General features: G+C 41.1%; 2 protein-coding genes across 2 annotated transcripts; one reads left to right on the top strand and one right to left on the bottom strand.

The window, feature by feature from the left end:
* Window positions 1-789: 789 nt before the first annotated feature.
* Window positions 790-9,034, top strand: LOC133578362 (transmembrane protein 43). The gene is made up of 12 exons (XM_061932731.2): window positions 790-997; window positions 2,360-2,500; window positions 4,358-4,492; window positions 4,568-4,662; window positions 4,761-4,810; window positions 6,287-6,356; window positions 6,432-6,502; window positions 6,562-6,689; window positions 6,752-6,826; window positions 6,912-7,013; window positions 7,831-7,948; window positions 8,497-9,034. The coding sequence occupies exons 1-12, from the start codon at window positions 977-979 to the stop codon at window positions 8,697-8,699; spliced, it is 1,209 nt and encodes a 402-aa protein (XP_061788715.1). The 5' UTR covers window positions 790-976; the 3' UTR covers window positions 8,700-9,034.
* Window positions 9,035-9,081: 47 nt separating this feature from the next.
* LOC133578363 (rho-related GTP-binding protein RhoA-B) lies at window positions 9,082-22,099 on the bottom strand. The gene is made up of 5 exons (XM_061932732.2): window positions 21,905-22,099; window positions 14,658-14,815; window positions 11,504-11,624; window positions 11,292-11,422; window positions 9,082-9,777 (listed from the first exon to the last, which is right to left on the bottom strand). The coding sequence occupies exons 2-5, from the start codon at window positions 14,811-14,813 to the stop codon at window positions 9,604-9,606; spliced, it is 582 nt and encodes a 193-aa protein (XP_061788716.1). The 5' UTR covers window positions 14,814-14,815; window positions 21,905-22,099; the 3' UTR covers window positions 9,082-9,603.
* Between the last annotated feature and the right edge of the window lie 1,778 nt (window positions 22,100-23,877).

Raw genomic sequence — 23,877 nt, 5'->3', positions numbered from 1 at the left:
TATTGGAAACTCAAGATGACATTATGTTCTTTACAAGTGTATGTAAACTTTTGATCGCGACTGTATATATATGTTTATATTCTGTGTTTGGGTAAAAAAGAATATTTAATATGTGATTGTACCGCTTAAATCGTATATGCTTTCAAATTTGATAAACAAATGTTTAAAAGAAAGTGTGCATAATTAAAATGAAGATGAATGAAACATCCATCCATCTTCTACCGCTTATTCCCTTTGGGGTCGCGGGGGCGCTGGAGCCTATCTCAGCTACAGTCGGGCGGAAGGCGGTGTACACCCTGGACAAGTCGCCACCTCATCGCAGGGCCAACACAGAGCAAGACAACATTCACACTGACATTCACACACTAGGGCCAATTTAGTTTTGCCAATCAACCTAGCTATCCCCAGGTGCTTGTCTTTGGATGTGGGAGGAATCCGGAGTACCCGGAGGGTGCACGCAGTCACGGGGAGAACATGCAAACTCCACACAGAACCGAACCCAAGACTACTCAGGACCTTCGTATTGTGAGGCAGACACACTAACCCCTCCACCACCGTGCTGCCCATGAATTAAACAATACTTTCATAATCATTTGCTTTTATATATTTATTATAATTCATTAATCATCAATAAGTGTCATTTTAAATATCATGTAACAAATACATTGAACTAAAATCGTTGATATTTACTTTTTTTGTATTGTTTGAAGGCTTCACTTTTAAACAAAGCAGTAAGCTGAAGAAACTCAATTACCCATAAAGCATCACGAATATGCTGTTTTACTTGAAAACGTGTGCGCTTGATTTCACACCAGTACACTCCGGTATAGTGTGTGATAAGCTATGCTGCTAAAAGCCTACTTCGCTTACATCAAAGTTCTATCGGGATACGCTGGTGATCAGAATAAGCACGTTCAAGTTTAGTTCCTGACTTCTTCGTTAGCACATCGCAACTTTTCCATGTTTCTTGTTAAACATGACATCTTCAACGACCACGGTGAGTTTTTGCTTTCATAACTATGGATTTAACTCATCAATAATGACGTCTAGTCATGTCGTTGTAATGTTAGCGCTGGGGCTGTCGAACTTGCTAAACAACTCGCTAGCTAGCGAGCTATTTAAACGTATGACAAAAGCAGCTAAAACTACTGCATTATGTGTTCAATATATAAGCGTTTTGAATTGAATGTACAGTTTGCCACCTGATATTCGCTTTACATTTGGTAAAGTGTGCATAAATAGTTATGAAGGATCACAAAAAGAGGCGTGTCAGTTTAAGTGGGAAACAGGTTCCAGCTGTAAATGTTTAGTTTTTTCAATACAATAGTGCACATTAAAAGTGTTACACAAAAGATTAGTTAGAATAATACTTAATGTTGGATATAGAGAACATACAAACCCTTTATTTATTGAATCAAAAATACTGAAATTCCACGACATAGTGAATTTGAAAACAGCTAAAATTATACACTAAGCAAACCAGGAGTATACAACAATTCTTCTCAACAAAAGAGAAATATAATCTTAGCGAAAAATGTAATTTAAAACATTTGTAAGCACGTACAACACTTAAGACCTTCCGTATGGGGACGGCATGGCGAAGTTGGGAGAGTGGCCGTGCCAGCAACCTGAGGGTTCCTGGTTCGATCCCCAGCTTCTACCAACCTAGTCACGTCCGTTGTGTCCTTGAGCAAGACACTTCACCCTTGCTCCTGATGGGTCGTGGCCGCCATCAGTGTGTGAATGGGTGAATGTGGAAATAGTGTCAAAGCGCTTTGAGTACCTTAAAGGTAGAAAAGCGCTAAACAAGTATAACCCATTTACCATTTAATTTATGTGGAATTAAATTATGGAATGGATTAAGCAAATAAATCAAACAATGTACTAACATGATCCACTTCAAGAAACTCTTCAAACTTAAGGTGTTTACAAAATACAAAGAAGAACCATGATAAACATTCTGAATTTATCTCATCCATCCATTCATTTTCAAGATAATCTTACTCATCTCACCATATGAAATATAACTTCACCAATTATTTTGTATTTATTTATTTTTATTGTTATTACCTATGGAGTATATTTTGAATAAATTGAGAACAGAAAGTGAACAAAAGTTTTAGCAACTGCTATGCAAAGGAAAAGGGGTAGGATTAAATAAGCTCTGCTTCTTCCTACTCCTTTTCGAACATGTTGAATAGAGAAACTGTAAATTGTGATGTATCATGTTGTATGCATGCATGTTCCAAATAAACTCAAACTCAACTCAAAACATATCAGATATGAAAAATAGATTTTAGTCGTCAGCAAAATTTAAGTCACAAAGTTTCCAGTGGCATTGACATAAAGTGTGTTTCAGTTTTCAGGCAAAGACTCTCACACGTGTGTAAAGACGAAAACCAACCCAGGATTCCTGCAAAGATTAAGTGACACAGCAGGAGGAACGTTAGTTGGAGTCGGGCTGTTTTTCCTCTCCATATACGTTCTTTTCACCAATGAGGTATGGACACCCTTACCTCTGATTCCCACAGGATGCGCAATGGCAGCGGAACGTCATCGCCACAGCGGCGAACTCTTTACGTATTAGTCAAGTCAACGTGTCCGTTTCCACTTCCTGTGTAATGGCATCGACATGGCTGTTTCCTTTCTGTATACCTGCGCTAAACACATGCAGAGCTTCTTTTTTTTCCCGGTCTCTGCAACATAGTGGATCAATTTAGCTAAAATCTGCTTGTGTTGTACAGGAAGTCAAGCACAGACACAAAATAAATAATCCGGTTTATTTTTTAACATAAATAGTCCGTCTAGCCTGCTCAGTGGCCTTGCGGTTAGAGTGTCCGCCCTGAGATCGGTAGGTCGTGAGTTCAAACCACGGCCGAGTCATACCAGACTATAAAAATGGGACCCATTAACTCCCTGCTTGGCACTGAGCATCAGGGGTTGGAATTGGGGGTTAAATCACCAAAAATTATTCCCAAGCGTGGCCACCGCTGCTGCTCACTGCTCCCCTCACCTCCCAGGAGGTGAACAAGGGGATGGGTCAAATGCGGAGGTTAATTTCACCACAAGGTGACAATCATTGGTACTTTAACTTTTCAAGACGGATTTAATTTTACACTTTGAAACGTCCTAATGGGCGGGGTCGGACATGAAGTCAACTTGTCAAATGTTTTTTGACGTTATTTTCACTTCGTTAACACAAATGGATAAAACGTGCTGATTCTGGATGTCCAAAATTTAAGAAGCATATTTACAGGCATATTCTGGGCTGATACAGGGGCTGGGGAAGCAGGCGAGGGGTTTGTAGGAGTCAAATTAAGTGTGTGTGTGTGTGTGTGTGTGTGTGTGTGTGTGTGTGTGTGTGTGTGTGTGTGTGTGTGTGTGTGTGTGTGTGTGTATAAACTGCTCACCAGGGACGATGTTACTTATGTGTTGTTGCTTGCTACAAAAAAAATGAAGTTGTCGTTCTGCATGGCAAAACTGTCGTCTTTTCCACAAGTCAAATCAAGTCAATGCCGTCACAGAGGCGCCCGCCTGTGGCTATTGATGGACGGCAAAGCTCAAGACGTTCTGCAGTGTTTACTTCGGTTTTTACTGTATCACGTGCAGTGTTGGCGCTAGGAAATTTCAAAATGGGGTCCCAGGGACCCCATCAAGTCATAAAAATGGGGGCCCACAGTATATTTTTGGGGTCCCACTTTTTTGTAACCGTTTTGAAAACAAATGATAAATCCTGTTATATCTCACATTCTATATTGTGTTTTGGAAAAAGGTTGTTATAAACGTTACTTAATTCATTAAAAAATTATTTTATGTATGTAAATTTTTATGCATATGTAAATGTATTCAGTTATAAACATTCATTCACTTTCTTCTTTCTTTCATGGATCTAAACTTTACCGCTGCCGGTAGTTTTTTCTATATTTGTATATAAAGTTCATTACTTTGAAGACGACCAATAAAAACGCAATTAACGGGAACGGAAATTTGACCCGGCAAATCTAAACAAAACAAAACACTGGTGGAAAGTGATAATCGATAAAAATATAAAAAAATCTGCGTCCCGGAAATTCGCGTTCTTTCTGATTTCATAGACAGACACAAAAAGTGCGTTAACGCCAACAGTGACGTGATTATGCACCGATTTACGAGATTTCGTAGAAGTCCGTGCTATTTTGCTCCACAGCGTAGCCTCAACAGCACAACTGCGGTGGGGGATTGCCGGACAACATGGCAATGCCGTTCCGTGGAGGCTACATTTCGCTGTGATTCCGCATGCTGCGGAAATCAGAGGTTACACTGTCAGAGCAATATTGTGCGTGTAATTGTAAGAGATATGACTAGTTTATGTTTTTAGGGACGGGCTCTGAAGACGGCGTACTCCCTCGACGAAGGTCTCGCTCTGGTCGTGTCAGTGGACGCTTTTGCCAGCCTCGACCCGCAGAACGATGATTCCCTGGTTCACCTATCTGCGCAGCTACGCACTTCACAGGTAGATGATACGCCATCGCTTTTTTAAATGAATGTTATCATCAAGGTGCTAGTTTGTGTGTGTGTGCACCCACAGCCCCTGCATGACCCCAACTACGGAGTATCCGTGCAGGCAGTGAAGCTGAAGAGGGAGGTGGAGATGTATCAGTGGGTGGAGTACCGGGAGAGCAAGTGAGTGTTGCCAACTCTTAATCCTCAAGAGTGAGGCCTGAACAGGTTTTTGTTTTCAAAGCAGAATATTGCAAAATATTACGCACTTTCATTATTAGGGACTACCAAGAGCACGGTGAAACAAAAACTGAGACCACCTATTCCTACAGTGAGTAGTTTGATGAAGCACTTAGTATTTATTAGGGATGTTCTGATCAGGGTTTTATGCTTCCAATTCTGACACCAATGATCCATGAGTTAGATCAGCCGATACAATTGCATACCGATGCCATGTGATAGCCGTACATTTTTAATATTATTAATGGTACGTGTTTTGGACAGTTTAACAATATCAACACAATATTTAAACTAGTTACCTATTCTCTTTTATTACATACAATTGTTTGAGCAAAACAAAGTCAGTAGTACACGAACTAAACAAAAAAATACTATCTAATAATCATTTAAATCATTTGGTTTTGCATTCAAAGTCCTCCTGTGTCCAGGGAATTATTCCCTGAAATTGTTAGACTTAGAGACTTAGACTTCCTTTTATTGTCATTCAAATTTTAACTTTACAGTACAGATAAGAACAAAATTTTGTTGCATTAGCTCGTTGTTGTGCAGGATATAAGAGCAATAAGGTGCTGATATAAATAAATAGATTACTGTACAGATAAATCTATTGCACTTTTGCATATGCTTCCACGTTTATGGATGTATATTATATTGTCTTTATAGTCCAGCGAGTTAATCCGTTTTTTGGGGGGAATTGAGGGGATTATTATGATGCGTTCAAGAGTTTTATGGGTTGAGGGAAGAAGCTGTTACAGAACCTGGAGGTTCTGCTACTCAGGTTGCGGAACCTCTTTCTAGAGTCCAGCAGTGAAAACAGTCCTTGGTGGGAGTGGGAGGAGTTTCTACAGATTTTCTGAGCCCTGGTCAGGCAGCGGCTTTTTGCGATTTAAAAACTACTATCTAATAATAATTTCAATCATTTGGCTTTGCCCTCAAAGTCCTCCTGTGTCCAGGGAATTATTTCCTGAAATTGTAAACATTAAAACAATTCATATGTATTATGAGAAAATAAAATTTTGCTTTAATCACTCTAGTATCAATCATGTACTGACTGATACATTGGCATCTCTCTAACTTAATCTACTTATTAATTTCTTGTTAATATTTACTTTCTGCTAAATGTGCTTTCATCGACACTTCCTAAACTTTACAAAGTACCTATTTCTTGGTGTTGTTTCAAGCTAGCTTAGCTATTAGGATGCCCACTACTGGCTTGATCTTATTGTGTAACATATTTAGCCACATCTTCCAGTGATAATGTTACTTGGTAACGATACTTATGATACTAAGAAATGCAGTTTATTTGTCGTAATGGAGGTGATTATTATTAACTTAGTGGAGCAGCGCCACACTGTATGGACACACATAAGTAGCTGCTAGTCGCTTGTCAGCTAGGGGACTAAAAATAGTGTCAGAAATGTGTGATCGGCATTAATCAGCGATGGCGTACTTTTTCACAAAAATCATCCGAAACTGATCGGCAAATCCCTAATATTTATATTTGTAATGTGAAATAGTTTTTTGTTTTTTTTTGCATAATTGATCGTGACGCATTTCCTGTCCTTAGATACTGAGTGGAAAGCAGAGCTGATCAACAGTCGCAACTTTGATAAGGAAATAGGTCATCAGAACCCGAGGTGATTGATCGCATTAGCTTTTACATTCCCACCTTGTTTTTGCAGCAAACGTCCGTGTCATCTTTTTCATTTCAGCGCCATGGCAGCTGAGAGTGTCACAGTCGTAGCTCCCCAAGTCCGCGCAGGACCTTTCACTTTGTCGAAAGGTAATCAATCAATCACTGCAGCGACTTCAGCGTGTGTCACATTGTTTACTTTCACCAAGGACTGGTGGAGCAGGTGAATAACTTCCAGACGCTGACTCTCAGGGATTCTACGTCGTCGGACTCGGACCAACTCTTCACCATCAGTGACAATTATTTCTATCACACCCACAACCCGAAGAGGCCAGAGGTAAGGGGCCATTTAAATGCACCGCCTTATTTATTTTATTCATCACTGCTACACTTTGGAAGGTGGGAGATGTCCGCGTGAGATTCTCCTTTGCGGGACTCTGCGGTGAGACATCCAGCCTCGGCCCTGCCCAAACTGTAAGTGCTGCAAATGTGCGCGCTAGAAACTACGGGTTCCAACTAAGAAAGTGTCATGTGACTGATAAGACAAACCTTGTCCCAGGTCAGCGTTGTGGCCAAGCAGAAAGGAGACCAGCTGAAGCCCTTCAGGACCAAGGCAGGGGATGTCTTGGAGATCTTGTACCTGGAGGAGCTCTCTGTTGAGGTCAGCCAAAAGCAGTGCTTCTCAAATATTTTCTGTTATGCCCCCCTAGGAAGAAGAAAATATTTGAGAGAATGCCAAGAGTGTGCGAAAAAGTAATCAGAGCAAAGGGTGGCTATTTTGAAACTAGAATATAAAACATGTTTTCAGTGATTTCACTTTTTTTTGTTAAGTACATAACTCCACATAGTTTTGATGCCTTCAGTGACAATCTACGATGTAAATAGTCATGAAAATTAAGAAAAAGCTTTGAATGAGGAGAAGGTGTGTCCAAACTTTTGGCCTGTACTGTAAATACAAGTATGATTAAAAAAAGACAACAGAATAAAATTAAATTTTAGACGTAGCTCACTACTGAGTTGTGCTTTTTATACAACAGGCCTGCGGGCACCTCATGTCGTCCTTGGGGGCGACGTGGTGCCCATGGGCACCATTTTGGTGAGCCCTGTGCTAAAGATTAGCATGAGTGATTTTACATTGCAATTTCAACACCTCCAAATTTGGTTGTTCGAAAGTACACCTAAGATACACGTGACAATCAAACAGCCGGTGTGTAATAAGTACAATACTTACAGTATGAATACTTTTTAGGGATCAACAAAAGACAAGATTTAGCTTAGTGGCAATGACTACTTCCTGGCAAAAGCAAAACCGTGTATAGCCTTTACACTACTGCCATTTAACATCTTGGAATTGCAACTGCATGCAGTCTACTATACAATATACTACAGTGCATTACTTGCAAATGACTCAGAAGTGAAAGTAAACTATCGATTCAAATGCCAACAGGTCATGAATAATCTACTTTTCCGTTGTGCAGGAGGTGTTTGAGAGGGAACAGAAGTCCAACAACATGAAGACATGGGGACTGCGAGCCGCGGGATGGGCACTTATGTTCCTCAGCATTCAGCTGACTATGCGCATCATCTACACTCTAGGTACACGACCACTCCCACTCCCACTCCACTCATGCACACATTCAATACTATATCAGTCCTGACTTTCCGTGCGTTGCATGGTGAGGCCCTTAAGTATATCGCTCATCTGTTGTGCCCCTACTCTTAAGGCCAGGGTCTCCTAAAGATCACTGAAACTCGTTTTAAAACCCTTGGGAACCTGGCATTCTAGGCCGTAGCCCCCAGACTCTGTAATGACTTGCACCAGTCCCTCCGTGAGCTTGACTGTGTTTACTCTTTTATAAAACGTTTGAAGACTTTTCTTTTTAGAAAAACTTTAGGTCATGGACTTTTGAACTTTTTATGATGTTGCCCCTGTTGTTTTAATTCACCTATGTTTTGTACAGCACTTTGTAATTTTTTTATCGGTGAAAACCACTTTATAAATAAAATGTACTTACTACACAAAAAGTCTTGGATTTAGTAATAGAAAGTTTAATTTCTTGAGATGAAATGTGAAAGGTGTACTCACTGGTGTGATATTCTGTAGATTGGACTCATTTATGTCTCCCACTTCTTTATGCCCTCAGTGGACTGGGTTCCTGTCCTCAGAGACGTGGTGTCAGCTGGGCTGAAGATCTTCGCTCTGTCCGTCTCCTCCTCGCTCTCTCTCCTCGTCATTGCAGCCGGTTGGTTGTTTTATCGGCCACTGGTGGCGGCAGCTTTGGGAGCGTTGGCTCTGCTTCCAGTGTTTTTAGCACGAGCGGGACTTTCAGCCAAGAAGCACCAGTGACTAATAAGCTGACCCCCTTTCATTGTTGTTTACATATTTTAAGTATGTATTCTTCATAAGTGCACATGTCGCTAACGTGAGACATGGCTATTAACAGCTGTTTTTTCGTACAACAATTGGATTGAATTTGGACCGTTTGAAGTGGAAAATATCAGAGCACTTTGTTTAGACCGTCTCCTAAATACCAAAGATTTAAGCAGCTGTAGTTTCTTTTCATGAACAATCTCAATGTGTTGGATTTTACTTGAACATTAATAAACCGTAACCTCTATTTTGTGAAGAAATGCAAAATAAATTTTGTACCGACTAAATGCACATTTGTGCTCGAAATCCTACTTAAAATGTGTTTTTGTATACAATTCAGATGGCTACATCAGCAAGATTCTTTACAAAGTTATTTATTACACAAAACACTAAGTTTCCATTTGCAAAATTTTAAGATTCCAGTCTGGCGTGGTGCACCCCATTATAATGCACACAAGGATTTGTAAGTGAAGCCCCCCGAACTAACGTGTGCATGAGCTTGTTGGAGTAAATGATGGACTACGGCTCGCAGTGTTGGTAGGCTGTGGAAACATTCGTCAGGTCAGCAGGTGGAGCTTCAGCATTTTGTAGTTGGCACACACGCAACATGCTGGAGCTTTCATTATGGCCCGATTGATTGATTAAGTACAAAAAAAGTATTTCCATCGCCTCAAAATACTCAAATACTGACACAACCTGACTTAACTTCAGCTTAAGACAACAACAACAAAAGTAAAAGCGTTGCACCTTTTGTAAAAACTGGTGAGAACAGTCTTTTTTTTCTTTTTTTTTGTGGGTGTATTTTTTGGGGTGGGGGTTGACCTTCTGCTCCTTCCTTTCCCCCGACCAACAGGAAGCAGTCCTCATGCCCCCCTTCTGTTTACAGGAGGGTGCATTTATTGCTCTTCTTGCCCCGCCTGGCCTGTAGCGCCGCCCTGGTGGCCATCTCAAAGACTTCCCTCACACCATCCTTTGTTTTGGCAGAGCATTCCATGTATCCGAAGGCACTGATCCTGTTGGCCATGTCCCGTCCATCCTCCTGCTTCACAGGTTCCTAGGATTTAAAAAAACAAAAACAAAACTTAATAGACCAAGAAGGTGTGAGGAAACATGTATTGTTTCAAACAAGATAGTGCAAAAGTAAGTAACCAATGTCGACAAAAGTATGTGTAAGTAATCAGATAATACAAAACGTATTGTCTACTCACTAGAAATTAGTCACTTTTGCGGAAGTTTGCCAGCCAATCAATCAAAGTTTAATTTGAGACACTCGTGATTTAGGGCTATATAAGTAAACTTTGATTGATGATTGATTGATTGATGATAGAGTCCTTAATTACAAATGTCTCAAAGGGTTGGACAAGCCACAGCGACATCCTCGGCTTAGATCCCACATCTAGTTAGTTTCTATTTTTATTTTGCGCTAAACGAGACTGACTGTTTCCATCTCTATTTCTCTAACCTAAAGATAGGAACTGACAACTATTGAACATTAAAAACTGACCATTATCTAGCTGACAATAGGAACCGACCACTATCTAACTAACATTTGGACCTGACCACTATCTCGCTAGCATTATGAACCGACCACTATCTAGCTAACATTATTAACCGACCACTATCTAACATTATGAAACGACCGCTATCTAGCTAACATTATGAACCGACCACTATCTAGTTAACATTATGAACCAACCACTATCTAGCTAACATTATGAACCAACCACTATCTAGTTAACATTATGAACAAACCACTATCTAGCTAACATTATGAACCGACCACTATCTAGCTAACATTATGAACCGACCACTATCTAGTTAACATTATGAACCAACCACTATCTAATTAACATTATGAACCGACCACTATCTAGCTAACATTATGAACCGACCACTATCTAGCTAACATTATGAACCGAACACTATCTAGTTAACATTATGAACCGAACACTATCTAGTTAACATGAACCAACCACTATCTAGCTAACATTATGAACCCACCACTATCTAATTAACATTATGAACCGACCACTATCTAGCTAACATTATGAACCGACCACTATCTAGCTAACATTATGAACCCACCACTATCTAGTTAACATTATGAACCCACCACTATCTAGCTAACATTATGAACCGACCACTATCTAGCTAACATTATGAACCCACCACTATCTAGTTAACATTATGAACCCACCACTATCTAGCTAACATTATGAACCGACCACTATCTAGCTAACATTATGAACCGAACACTATCTAGTTAACATTATGAACCGAACACTATCTAGTTAACATGAACCAACCACTATCTAGCTAACATTATGAACCCACCACTATCTAGTTAACATTATGAACCGACCACTATCTAGCTAACATTATGAACCGACCACTATCTAGCTAACATTATGAACCCACCACTATCTAGTTAACATTATGAACCCACCACTATCTAGCTAACATTATGAACCGACCACTATCTAGCTAACATTATGAACTGACCACTACTGACCTAGCGAGCATTAGGAATGTACGCATCAATCTAGTATTTGGAACTGCTCTATTTACCTGCTTCATTTTGGCAAGCTCCCTGCGGGTGTGCTCATCATTGCGCAGGTCTTTTTTGTTCCCCACCAAAATAATGGGCACATTGGGACAGAAATGTTTCACTTCTGGAGTCCACTTCTCTGGGATGTTTTCTAAAAACAAAACATACGATGTGAGAGATTTTTAGGTAGCAACCCTAAAAAGAACGAGAATAAGAGCTGGTTCTTATGTACCCAGACTGTCAGGGCTGTCGATGGAGAAGCACATCAGGATGACATCAGTGTCTGGATACGAGAGTGGGCGCAGTCGGTCATAGTCTTCTTGACCTGCTGTGTCCCACAGCGCTAACTCCACCTGCCACAAGAGTTCTACAGGTGATCTGTGTGCTATGACTAAATGCTCCATGCAGCTTTGACAAAAATAAAGTCCAATGTTCAAGAACTCAAACTTCAAAGTTTTCCAAGCCAAACTGAAGGAGAGAAGGCGGGGGGACCCCCTACTTAAATATCTTGTATGAAATGATGCTTGTATTTGACATTAAACTGGTCTTAAAGGTACCCTGTTAGCAGTGTTGGGTTAGTTACTGAAAACCAGTAACTAGTTACAGTTACTAGTTACTTTATTTCAAAAGTAACTCAGTTACTAACTCAGTTACTTACACCAAAAAGTAATGCGTTACTGTGAAAAGTAACTATTTAGTTACTTCTTTTTTTCTTCTTTTTTTTGTAAAGCTCCCATTAATGCCCTTTTTGCCTTCATTTCAGTACTGTTATTGCACTGGAGAATAATACAATCTGTTGATCAACTTGACATACATTTTTATTTTCCTTTTAACATAATGAATGAAAAACAGTGCAACATAAAAAGGCATTCCTCCTTTCTTTAAACTTGGACCAATGACCATTAATAAAAAACAAGTTAAAGTGCAACATAAGAAGGCACATCATCTTCTTTGAAACATAGGTAGTGAAATAAAGCCTGACATCTGGAGTGATGCTGCTGTCTTCCACACTTGGAGCCATGGATTGTAGAATCCTTGTTTTCAGTGGCAGGATCATTGACACAGATGGTGAAGTTTCAGTGCTCAGTAGAGATGGAACACTTTTAAGCACCTGGAGGACCTCATCTGCCACTCTCACATCATCATCAGACAGGGTGACATTTGTCTTCAGGGTGTTGTGGGTCAATGCAGAGTATATAGCTGCCTGCTGCTCCAACATATCATAAGTGGAGTTCCACCTCGTTGGGACATCATGTATGAGCAGGCAGCTTTAGCATTTCTTGCTTTGTCTTAAGCACATGAGCAGCTGTTGTGCTTGGGTGGAAGTAAGAAACCTTCCTGATCCTCCCAAAGAGGCGCTCCATCCTATTGACTGAGATTCCCTTCTGTGATGCCAAATTCACTACATGTGCAAAGCACCTATCTGTGGTCCCAGTCCTGCCTCATTCTCTGTAATTATTTGATTTTTGGCATTATCACGTGTGACTGGGATATCTTTATCTTCCATTCCTCCACTGCTTGTGTCAGCACCTGCGCAAGGTGACTCTCGTAGAGGGGGCGTGTCTTCTCATCTCCCAGTCTGCTGTGATGAAGTGAGCGCTTATAGTTCCGCTGGACGTCCACCCGTCTGTCATGAGCGCAACAGCTGATGCTCGGGATAGTTCATCCACAACTTTTTTCTTCTCCTGCTCATAAGGATCTGGCACAATCTTATTGCTGAAGTGGGTGCGCGACGGGATATCGTAACGTGGTTCAAGCACGTTCAGCATGTGTTTAAAACCCTCGTTTTGTACAACCGAGTCTGCACTTATAAACACACCGATTCAATGGCGGGGGCGTTCAAGCTCCTCCGTTACTCCGCTCGCCATGACCACGCTGCGTGTGGACTGAACGTGACAACAACTTTTTTTTGTTTGTTTCATATATCAAACCGCGGATCACCTCCCCCCACACACACACACATAGACCGCGCCTCTTTTCTTCTCTCCGGCTTGTGACAGAGGAAGATTCAGAAGAACGCGACACCGCAGCGCTTCTGTTTCTAGCCGATACTACATCAAAAGTAACGTAAAATAACGCAGTAACGCATCATGTAGTAACGGTAACTAAATTACTGAATTAAAAAAAATAACGCGTTAGATTACTAGTTACCGCCGAAACTAACGGCGTTACAGTAACGCGTTACTTTGTAACGTGTTAGTCCCAACACTGCCTGTTAGTGTGCTATACTAACAATATTCAAATTATAACAGTATTGAGCTGCTAATAGTTAGCTGGCAACTAGGGTGCTAATTGCTAGCTTGCAACTAGAGGGCTAATCACCAGCTGACAACTTACGCACTAATCACTAGCTGACAACTCACACACTAACCGCTAGCTTAAAACTAAAGCGCTAATTGCTAGCTTACAACTAACACACTAATCAGTAGCTGGCAACTGCCGCGCTAATCGTTAGCAACTTACACACCATTCACTTGACAACAAGCACACCAGCTGACAACTACGGCGTTAATTGCTAGCTGACAAATATAGCGCTAATCATTAGCTCAGTCACGCGCAATCGATTGCTGACCACTAGCGCACCAATTGCTAGCTGACAACCCAACGTTAATCGCTAAGTGACAACTACAGCATTAATCGCTGGCTGGCAACTAGTGCGCTAATCACTAGCTGACATCTAACGCACAAATTGCCAGCTGGCATCTACAACGCTGATTGCTAGCTGGCAACTAGCAAGCCGATCAGTAGCTGACAACTAACGAGCCAATCACTTGCAAACTACAGCGTTAATCGCTAGCTGGCAACTAATGAGCCAATTATGTTACTTGCGAAAAACTACCGCGCTAATCACTAGCTGGCAACCAACGAGCCAATTACTTTACTTGCGAACAACTAGCGTGCTAATCAACAACAACACGGTGCCAATTGCTTGCTGACATTTAGCGTGCCAATCGCTAGCTGACAACTACAATGCTAATTGCTAGCTATTTTAAATGCTAACATGAATATAATAATACAATTAATTATTCACATGTAACTACATGACAGTGTGTTGGATGAATGTTCATGTGTATTTAAAGACATTTACATTTTGGAAAAATTGCAGGGGTAAATATGAAAAAATATATTTAAAAAAAAAAATTCGGACAAACATTTTGCGTCCCCCTGTTGAAAACTGCTGCTGTGGATCAACTCTGGAGATAGGGGCTAGCTAGGATTGCTCAGACTTGGTGGAGGTCTGTCTTCTAATGTTTGCTTGTCCAAATGTGATGTCATGTGTTGTTCTTGTTCTGCCTTTTTATTGGTCAAAGACATAACTTCTACTCTAATCTATCTACCGGTACCTTCACTTTACTCCCGTGTTTGGCTTCAGGCGCTCCTCATACCTGTTTGCTATCCACTTCGATGTCGGCCACGTAGTTCTCGAAGACGGTGGGCACGTAGACCTCGGGAAACTGGTCCTTGCTGAACACAATCAGCAGGCAGGTCTTACCACATGCTCCGTCTCCAACTATCACCAACTTTTTCCTGATTGCCGCCATAGCTGCAGGACACAGGTCGTGTTAGGACATCAAAAGCAGTCTTTCTCATACATTCATTTGTTTTTGTACATTCCATGTTCTCCCCGTGACTGCGTGGGTTCCCTCCGGGTACGCCGGCGTCCTCCCACTTCCAAAGACATGCACCTGGGGATAAGTTGATTGGCAACACTAAATTGGCCCTAGTGTGTGGATGTGAGTGTGAATGTTGTCTGTCTATCTGTGTTGGCCCTGCGATGAGGTGGCGACCCGCCTTCCGCCCGATTGTAGCTGAGATAGGCTCCAGCGCCCCCCGCAACCCCAAAGGGAATAAGCGGTAGAAAATGGATAGATGGATACTTTTTCGTCCATATCACCCAGCCCTAGCCTCAACCAATGAGATGAGCCGAACTCTGTGTTGTAGTGGCCTATTATTATTATTATGTAGGATCCACTATGGACTGGACTCTCACAATATTATGTCAGACCCACTCGACATCCATTGCATTCGGTCTCCCCTAGAGGGGGGGGGGGGGGGGTACCCACATATGCGGTCCTCTCCAAGGTTTCTCATAGTCATTCACATCGACGTCCCACTGGGGTGAGTTTTTCCTTGCCCTTATGTGGGCTTTGTACCGAGGATGTCGTTGTGGCTTGTGCAGCCCTTTGAGACACTTGTGATTTAGGGCTATATAAATAAACATTGATTGATTGATTGATTGATGTGTGAAGGTGCTGTTAGCTCATTGGTCCCAGAGCAGATAAGGGTTGTGACTTTACCGTAAAATGCAATATAAAAGCGCCTTGTCATGCAATAATTCCATTGACATTTCAAAGAATGTTTTAATTTACACAGTAATACGGGACAAAGAGCGTCCCTTTCTAGATTGATAAGGGATGCGTACTAAATACAGGACAAATCCGTTTTTCAAGGAACAGTTGGCAACTATATGCTAACAGTACTATGCTAACAATAGCATGTTTACAGTTAGCATAGTGAAATACCAAAATATGACACTCAGACCTGTTAAAAATAGCTAAAATGCCAACTGTAAAATGCGTCATGTACAAAAATATATAACTGAGGTGTGTACATAATTTTTTTTTTTAAATGTTAGCAGGCTAATGTTATACATGCAAAATATGACTGAGGTGTATATCTACAAAGTTAGCTGCAAAATAAGATAGCATTAGCATGCTATAGGTATCGTTCGTCAAGTAACAAAATATTTGACGCTGAGGTGTATACCTGAAAAATTGACAAATAAATCTCGCTTGATAATATTACAATGCTAACGATTGTGCCACGGGCTATTAAATAAGCTACTGGCTTTGAACACCCCTGGCTTAGTTGTTCAGACAGCAATTTGTTTATATAGGTTTAGATTGGGGTATGTCATTTACAAATAAGGAAAGACATTGATGTCTCTTGTTTTCATGTAAACATTTAAGCTAGCAAACTGCCACCATTCCGTCCGGGAATTTATCAAAGTATAAATATCGAAACTTTTAATTTAAAACAGTATCACTTAGATACTTTTAATTTAAAGCCGTGGCTAGGTTGGTAGAGCGACCGTGCCAGCAAATTGAGCCTTCCAGGTTCGATCCCCACTTCTGCCATGCTTGTCACAGTTGTTGTGTCCTTGAGCAAGACACTTTACCCACCTGCTCGTAGTGCCACCCACACTGATTTACTTAGATAATGGGTTTCACTATGTAAAGCGCTTTGAGTCATTAGAGAAAAGCGCTATATAAATATAATTCACTTCACTAAAGCAGTAATACTAGCCATCGGGGGTTTACCGCTATTATCAATTTTACCGTTTATGGTTACATCCCGAGCACAGAATGACAGATCTATGCACGTAGGTGTCTACAACAGTAAGTCAGCATAAACCAGACATACTACACTCGTTTTGCCTTTATCATTTAAATAACACTCTAAAACCTTTGCAAATTAAAAATAATGAACATATTAAAACATTCAAATAACAATAATAGGGATGTCCCGATCCAGGTTTTTGCACTTCCGATCCGATATCGATGTTTTTGCACTTCCGATCCGATACCGATACTGGCCTATCCGAGCATGTATTAAAGTTTAGAGTTATTTAGCCTACTTAGTTCTCAGAATCATGTTGAAAAGGGTTTAGTACTCATGATAATAACTAGCCAGCTGAATTAGGGGAGTTTGAATAATACACAATGGTTGGTAACAAGAAACTAACCTGTTCATTCAAGGATAAACACAAAACAGACAAAATTATACATGACAAACAAAAATGGCATCATTGAACTAGGGCTGGGCGATATGGCCTTTTTTTAATATCGCAATATTTTAAGGCCATATCGCGATACACGATATATATCTCAATATTTTGCCTTAGCCTTGAATTAACACTTGATGCATATAATCACAGCAGTATGATGATTCTATTTGTCTACTTTAAAACATTCTTCTTCATACTGCATTAATATATGCTACTTTTAAACTTTCATGCAGAGAAGGAAATCACAACTAAAAAAACCACTATTTTTTTCATACGGTGTTGATCTGGAAATGTTTGCCTCGGCATTTTGATGGTGTGGGCGTGTGGCACCGAATGGAGATGTTGACGTGTGGAGTTTCAAACACTCTTCATTCTCTAGCAGGGGACTTTTCAAATGATGCTACATATTAGCAGTAATGCTACTTTTTATAGCAACGCTTTTGCTCCACACTTGACAAATTATGGTTGTCTGTTCGACATATTCCCACTTGAAGCCAAACCACCGCCAGACAATGGACCCCCCGCTGTTTTTTGGGGGAATTAATCAATTCTTCCTTCATTCGTATTACCACTCGCACGCAATGTTCCCTCTAATTTTTCATGTGTGTGAGCAAATGCAAAAACTCCCTGAGCATTCAGTGGAGCCCATGTGAGCAACATCAGACGTGCACACTGTGGCTACACTAGCAGCACACCTGTCCCAAACCTGAATAAATAACAAGTTCAATTTCCATCCATCCATCAATCCATTTTCTACCGCTTGTCCCTTTCGGGGTCGTGGGGGGTGCTGGAGCCTTTCTCAGCTGCATTTGGGCGGAAGGCGGTGTACACCCTGGACAAGTCCCCACCTCATTGCAGGGCCAACACAGATAGACAGACAACATTCTCTTATTATTATAATCAAATGACAGCAGTCATTTCCATGAGATGATTTTCTAATATAAGTGTTTAGGCCCACTTACAATGACAATAACAAAAAATATTGTTTTTCATGAACTGTGTACTTGTATTGTTTGTCTGGGTGGAGGTCCTGCTTTGGAAATAACTTGTACCCCTTTCAGACATTGCATTTAGTTCCCATTAAAACATTCACATGTTGCACAATGAGATGTTAGCAGGGGATCATGTGTACATTCCTGCAACTTCCTGTTTGTAAAAAATATATTTTTATTAGTATTTATTTAATATACTAACAGCATTTCATGATTAATGTTTATAAATTAAGATTCCTAATAAATTACACTAGAATAAGCACACATTTGATTGGTAAATCATAGAGTAACGACCTGGAATGACACTTTATGTGTGGTGTTGGAGTTGTCCGACTTTTTGTGTGGCTGTAAACGCATCACTGGCTAAGTGCCATATGTGCATGTGTTGGCGCAAGTGAGAAAGGGCGAGCGGCTGCTGTTGATATAACAAAGTTGCTTTTGGTCTGGTTTGTACTGCAGAAAATTACCACTTTTGCTAGATATTATTTTTTTTACCAATGTTTTGGTGATGTGTTTATGGCCGACAATAAAGAGTTTTGCTCAGTAAAGTGATGGATGGAATTCATGTCCTCAAAGCGTCTCGACAGACGTTACAATATTTGAACAATGATGACGAAAACTGTTTTCTCTGTTGTGTCCGTGTGTCGAAAATTGTTATGCGTTAATTTTTTTTTTTATTTTGTGCGTGGCATATAATTGCTGTGCACAGAGGACGCTTGAGCAGTGCGCAATTGCACAGGCCCGCATCTTAGAGGGAACGTTGCTCACACGGCTGCGCTAGCATCATAGCTAACGTTAGCCATGCTGCTACCTCTCTGCTCGGGAAGGGCGTATACGTATGTGACGTATGACGTGACAGTATGTGACGTGTGTAAGAAGGTGTGCTTGCTGTCTGTGAGAAGGAGACACAGGAAAGAGTGAGAAGAGCTTGTCATGTAATGCCAGCAGCTAAAAGCAACTGCGTGAGAATCCACAGACCTGTGGATGTGTTGAAGGTGTGCTGGAAAATGCAGAACGGAAAATAGGGAGCAGCAGAAAAGTGGAATGTAATATTTCAATCGGTGCATTGGAAAACACGGACCAGAGTTTTTTTTTTTCAAACTGGATCTGGATCGGCATTTTCCCATGCCTTGCCGATACGTATTTTTTGGCAAATATCGGCGGCCGATCCGATCCAAATATCGGATCGGGACATCCCTAAACAATAATATGACTCAATGTGTGTTAAAGTTAAAGTTAAAGTACCAACGATTGTCACACACACTAGGTGTGGTGAAATTTGTCCTCTGCATTTGACCCATCCCCTTGTGGTGCCGCGCCCGGGAATCATTTTTGGTGATTTAACCCTCAATTCCAACCCTTGATGCTGAGTGCCAAGCAGGGAGGTAATGGGTCCCATTTTCATAGTCTTTGGTATGACACGGCCGGGGTTTGAACTCACAACCTACCGATCTCAGGGCGGACACTCTAACCACTAGGCCACTGAGTAGGTAAAGCACATTCAATAATTCTGTGATAATAATGATAACTGGGATAATTTTAGTTATGATGACTGTTATTTACATTTTTATACTGTTACATCCCTGGTACAAGTCATTCAAAGGGCGCACATTCTCCTCCACGAACAACTTCTCCGATTTTAATTCAACAATTGCAATAAACTTCATTGTTGTAAAACATAGATTAGTTTCAATTCCAATAACACTATCTCTCATTAATTGTCGTGGTTCACTCGCATGAAGGAGGCTAAAAGGTTGAAAGGTTTTTTCTCACGATTTTGAGAAAAAACCTAATGGATTTTTCTCTACAAAATTGCTATTGTGATTGAATTCGCAATTTTTGTATTTTATCCATATAAATGCATAAAACTGCAAAAAAATAACGAGTAAAGGAAGACATGTTACTTTTAGAATGTCAATCAAGATATTCTTGTCTCGAGGTGCCACACATTTAAACAATATGCCCTACTTTACTTTTAAAAGCATTTGTCTACCTACAATCATGCTCTCAAACTGAAGAAAAGATCAACTAATTGATTACATCAATTATAATGTAATGTAATCATCCATCCATCCATTTTCTACCGCTTATTCCCTTCGGTGTCGCGGGGGGCGCTGGAGCCTATCTCAGCTACAATCGGGCGGAAGGCGGGGTACACCCTGGACAAGTCGCCACCTCATCGCAGGGCCAAAACAGATAGACAGACAACATTCACACACTAGGGCCAATTTAGTGTTGTCAATCAACCTATCCCTAGGTGCATGTCTTTGGAGGTGGGAGGAAGCCGGAGTATCCGGAGGGAACCCACGCAGTCACGGGGAGAACATGCAAACTCCACACAGAAAGATCCCGAGGCCGGGATTGAACTCACGACTACTCAGGACCTTCGTATTGTGAGGCAGACGCACTAACCCCTCTTCCACCGTGCTGCCCGTAATGTAATCATAATATACGTATAATAATACAAGTAACCATTTAAAAATACTTTTATTTCTCATTACTGTAGAATTGTTTATTATTGTACTGTAATTAGAAGGTAAATACATTTATCCTAAATAAACTAATTAAATGAACTTTCATTGCTGTAAGCAAAGATTTCACTTAAATAAATATTGAACATCTTAAAAGTGCATTTTTCCCCCAGTTAGAAAAACTAGGTCGGACATTGTCTTTTAGATTATCACCATCACATGATCACGGCATTCTTGCTCGTTCGTCTGTGTTGATGGGCTCATAAGCTGAAATTATCCCATAAAAAGGGACATTTGGTTTTTAAATATATATTTTTTTCCTCCTAATATTTGTTAATTTGCGGAACTTCTCAATGGCAAGTGTGTTCGTACTTCCTCTGCGTCCGCCCACCTAGACAAAGATTGTGGATAACTGAAAGAGTCTGCAGTTAGTTCTACAGTTAAATAAATACGCTCAGGTGCTGAGAGCGATGCGCAAAGTGACACGAATAAACGCAAGACTCAGTAATTCTTGATTAGCAAACATGTTTGTCACTCAATTTCCAATGACGGCAGAGAAAAAAAGCTTTCACCTCCTGCGATTATGTAATTGCACCAATTAAAACCTTGATGTCGATTAATCGTGCAGCCCTAGTTGAACATAGACAGGAAATTGCATACTGAATTGACTCCTGCGGCAAACACCGTCTCTAGTGTTTGGTTATAGAATTGCATGTTACATGATAGGGCGTTGTAGGAAATAACCCCGAAAAATGACTAAAAAAGTCACAAGTGTTAGTGTGTCTTTCTACGGCACTTTATAAGGTAAACATCAAGCTAACTGCTATTTACTACACTGTAGTGGCTGGCTTTTGTGTTACTTCTAACTCTTCCATCAACGTTACTATAACCAATCTGTGACCCACCATTGTCGTTAGCTGGACGCGTCTTTCATTTAATCCCAATTAAAAGACTTTATATAATAAAGCCAAAGTGAAACTATTAAGTCACCGCGGCCCACATTTCAGCAAAGGAGGAAGTTGTTGTGTTTACTAAAGCATCGACGCCAGCGCCATACGAGCTAGCAGGATATATGACGCTAATATAAAAGATTACATTTTCAGTGGTACTTGGTGATTGAGGGGAAACATTGTTGGATTAATAGCCGCAATATAGCAGTTTTGTTTGCGTTTTATTTCAAAACGAATCCGTCAAAATCCGCTTCCCAAATGCAAGGCTCGCTAACGTTAGCACTTAGCATAGCATAACGGAAGTTAACACGACTTTAATGGTCCGTTAGCCGTGCCGCTAACGGACGAAAACGCCGCGTCACACCACCGCGCGGTTCGTAAAGTGACATTATTCCGCTGGAAATGAATTGTTGCTCAGTGCGACGTGCTTACCCGCTGGGTGGTTGTGTTAAAATGTATCCAAATAATGACTTTCAAGTTGTGCTTTGTTGGCCTCCGTGGCTGAGAGCGCTGCTGGAGGATGAAGAGAAGGGAAGTGAGGAAGGGGAGGGGAAGGGGGCATCACTAGTTAGTATAATCACAAATAATACTCATTAATGAGTGTTTTGGGGCGCTTTGAAGTTATTATTTACAAATTATATTTACAATAAACGCCCAAGGTGTATTTTTTTGGATTGAGGTCGTAATTTCACAAAATTATTGCGGTTTCAGGGTGGAACATAGGTTAGTCCTGGTGCCTCCCTGGGTTCGATCCCCAGGCTCGGTGTCTTTCTGTGTTAAGTTTGCGTGTTCCCCCCGTGACTGCGTGGGTTACTCTGGCTTCCTCCCTCCTCCAAAGACATGCACCTGGGGATAGGCTGATTGGCAACACTAAATTGGCCCGAGTGTGTGAATGTGAGTGTGAATGTTGTCTGTCTATCTGTGTTGGCCCTGCGATGAGGTGGCGACTTGTCCAGGGTGTACTCCACCTTCCGCCCGATTGTAGCTGAGATAGGCTCCAGCGCCCCCCGTGACCCCGAAGGGAATACGCGGTAGAAAATGGATGGATGGATGTTTGAGGTTGTGGAATGTGAGTGTGAATGTTGTCTGTCTATCTGTGTTGGCCCTGCATACTTGCCAACCTTGAGACCTCCAAATTCGGGAGATTTGGGGGGGGTGGGGTAGTATATTTATAGCTAGAATTCACTGAAAGTCAAGTATTTATTATATATATATATATATATATATATATATATATATATATATATATATATATATATATATATATATATATATAAAAATAAATAAAATAAATACTTGAATTTCAGTGTTCATTTATTTACACATATACACACACTCCTCTCTACTCATTGTTGTATTTGAAAGTGCAATGCTTTGCAGCCAGTAGCACAGCCTTTGAAGGAGCATAGATATGGGCAGTGTAATATTCTGGGTTGGAGTCAATAACCAGGCGAGGTGATGAAGTTACGTCTCTTTACTTCATACTTCAGAACGACTCCCACACTTGCCGTCAGGGTGCACAATACAACGTAAACCGTTGGCCAACCAAAAAGTAACCACAGAACACTATTACTTTTTAAACCGTTGGCCAACCAAAAAGTAACTTTTTGGTTGGCCAACGGTTTACGTTGTATTGCGCACCCTGACGGCAAGTGTGGGAGTCAGTTCTGAAGTATGAAGTAAAGAGCGGACATGACGACAGGCTGTCCTCACTCAGGTCCGCACGGACCTGGAGGGGGCGTGCCTCAAGTCCGGCTGGAAATCGGGAGAAATTCGGGAGAATGGTTGTCCCGGGAGATTTTCGGGAGAGGCACTGAAATTCGTGAGTCTCCCGGAAAATTCGGGAGGTTTGGCAAGTATGTGGCCCTGTGATGAGGTGGCGACTTGTCCAGGGTGTACCCCGCCTTGTGTCATAGGCTCCACAAGCTGTATAGAAGATGGACGGATGGATTGTGGTTTCACTTTGCATTGCATCAACATTTAAGACAGGGGTCCCCAAACTTTTTGACCCTGCGGCCGCATTGGGTTAAAAAAATGTGGCCAGGGGCTGGGCTATACATATATAGCAGGTTTCCCTGCTCTTCAGGGGATTTTCCCCCCCTGAAGAGCAGTGTTGGGACTAACGCGTTACAAAGTAACGCGTTACTGTAACGCCGTTAGTTTCGGCGGTAACTAGTAATCTAACGCGTTATTTTTTTATAGTCAGTAACTCAGTTACCGTTACTACATGATGCGTTACTGCGTTATTTTACGTTATTTTTTAGGTAGTATCGGCTAGAAACTCAGGATCTGAGTGTGTTTTATTCCAGCGAAGCAGAGACGTGCTTCTGATTCTTCCTCGGCGCTCTCTGTGTGTGCGTGTGACTGTGTGTCTGAGTGTGGGAAGGGGAGGGGAGGCGAGGGGA

This window comes from Nerophis lumbriciformis, linkage group LG38, assembly GCF_033978685.3.
Source record: "Nerophis lumbriciformis linkage group LG38, RoL_Nlum_v2.1, whole genome shotgun sequence".
NCBI lineage: Eukaryota > Metazoa > Chordata > Actinopteri > Syngnathiformes > Syngnathidae > Nerophis > Nerophis lumbriciformis.
Note: the sequence above shows the minus strand (reverse complement) of the source record. Positions and strands in the feature narration are given on the sequence as shown.

Excerpts from the sequence above, each read along its gene's own strand:
- LOC133578362 (XM_061932731.2), top strand. The coding sequence starts at position 977 with ATGACATCTTCAACGACCACG. Across the intron at positions 4,493-4,567 it reads CGCAGCTACGCACTTCACAG|CCCCTGCATGACCCCAACTA; the intron begins GTAGATGATACG and ends GTGCACCCACAG. Across the intron at positions 6,503-6,561 it reads ACCTTTCACTTTGTCGAAAG|GACTGGTGGAGCAGGTGAAT; the intron begins GTAATCAATCAA and ends ACTTTCACCAAG.
- LOC133578363 (XM_061932732.2), bottom strand. The coding sequence starts at position 14,813 with ATGGCGGCAATCAGGAAAAAGTTGGTGATAGTTGGAGACGGAGCATGT. Across the intron at positions 11,625-14,657 it reads TCGAAGTGGATAGCAAACAG|GTGGAGTTAGCGCTGTGGGA; the intron begins GTATGAGGAGCG and ends CTCTTGTGGCAG. Across the intron at positions 9,778-11,291 it reads AGCTTGCCAAAATGAAGCAG|GAACCTGTGAAGCAGGAGGA; the intron begins GTAAATAGAGCA and ends TTTAAATCCTAG.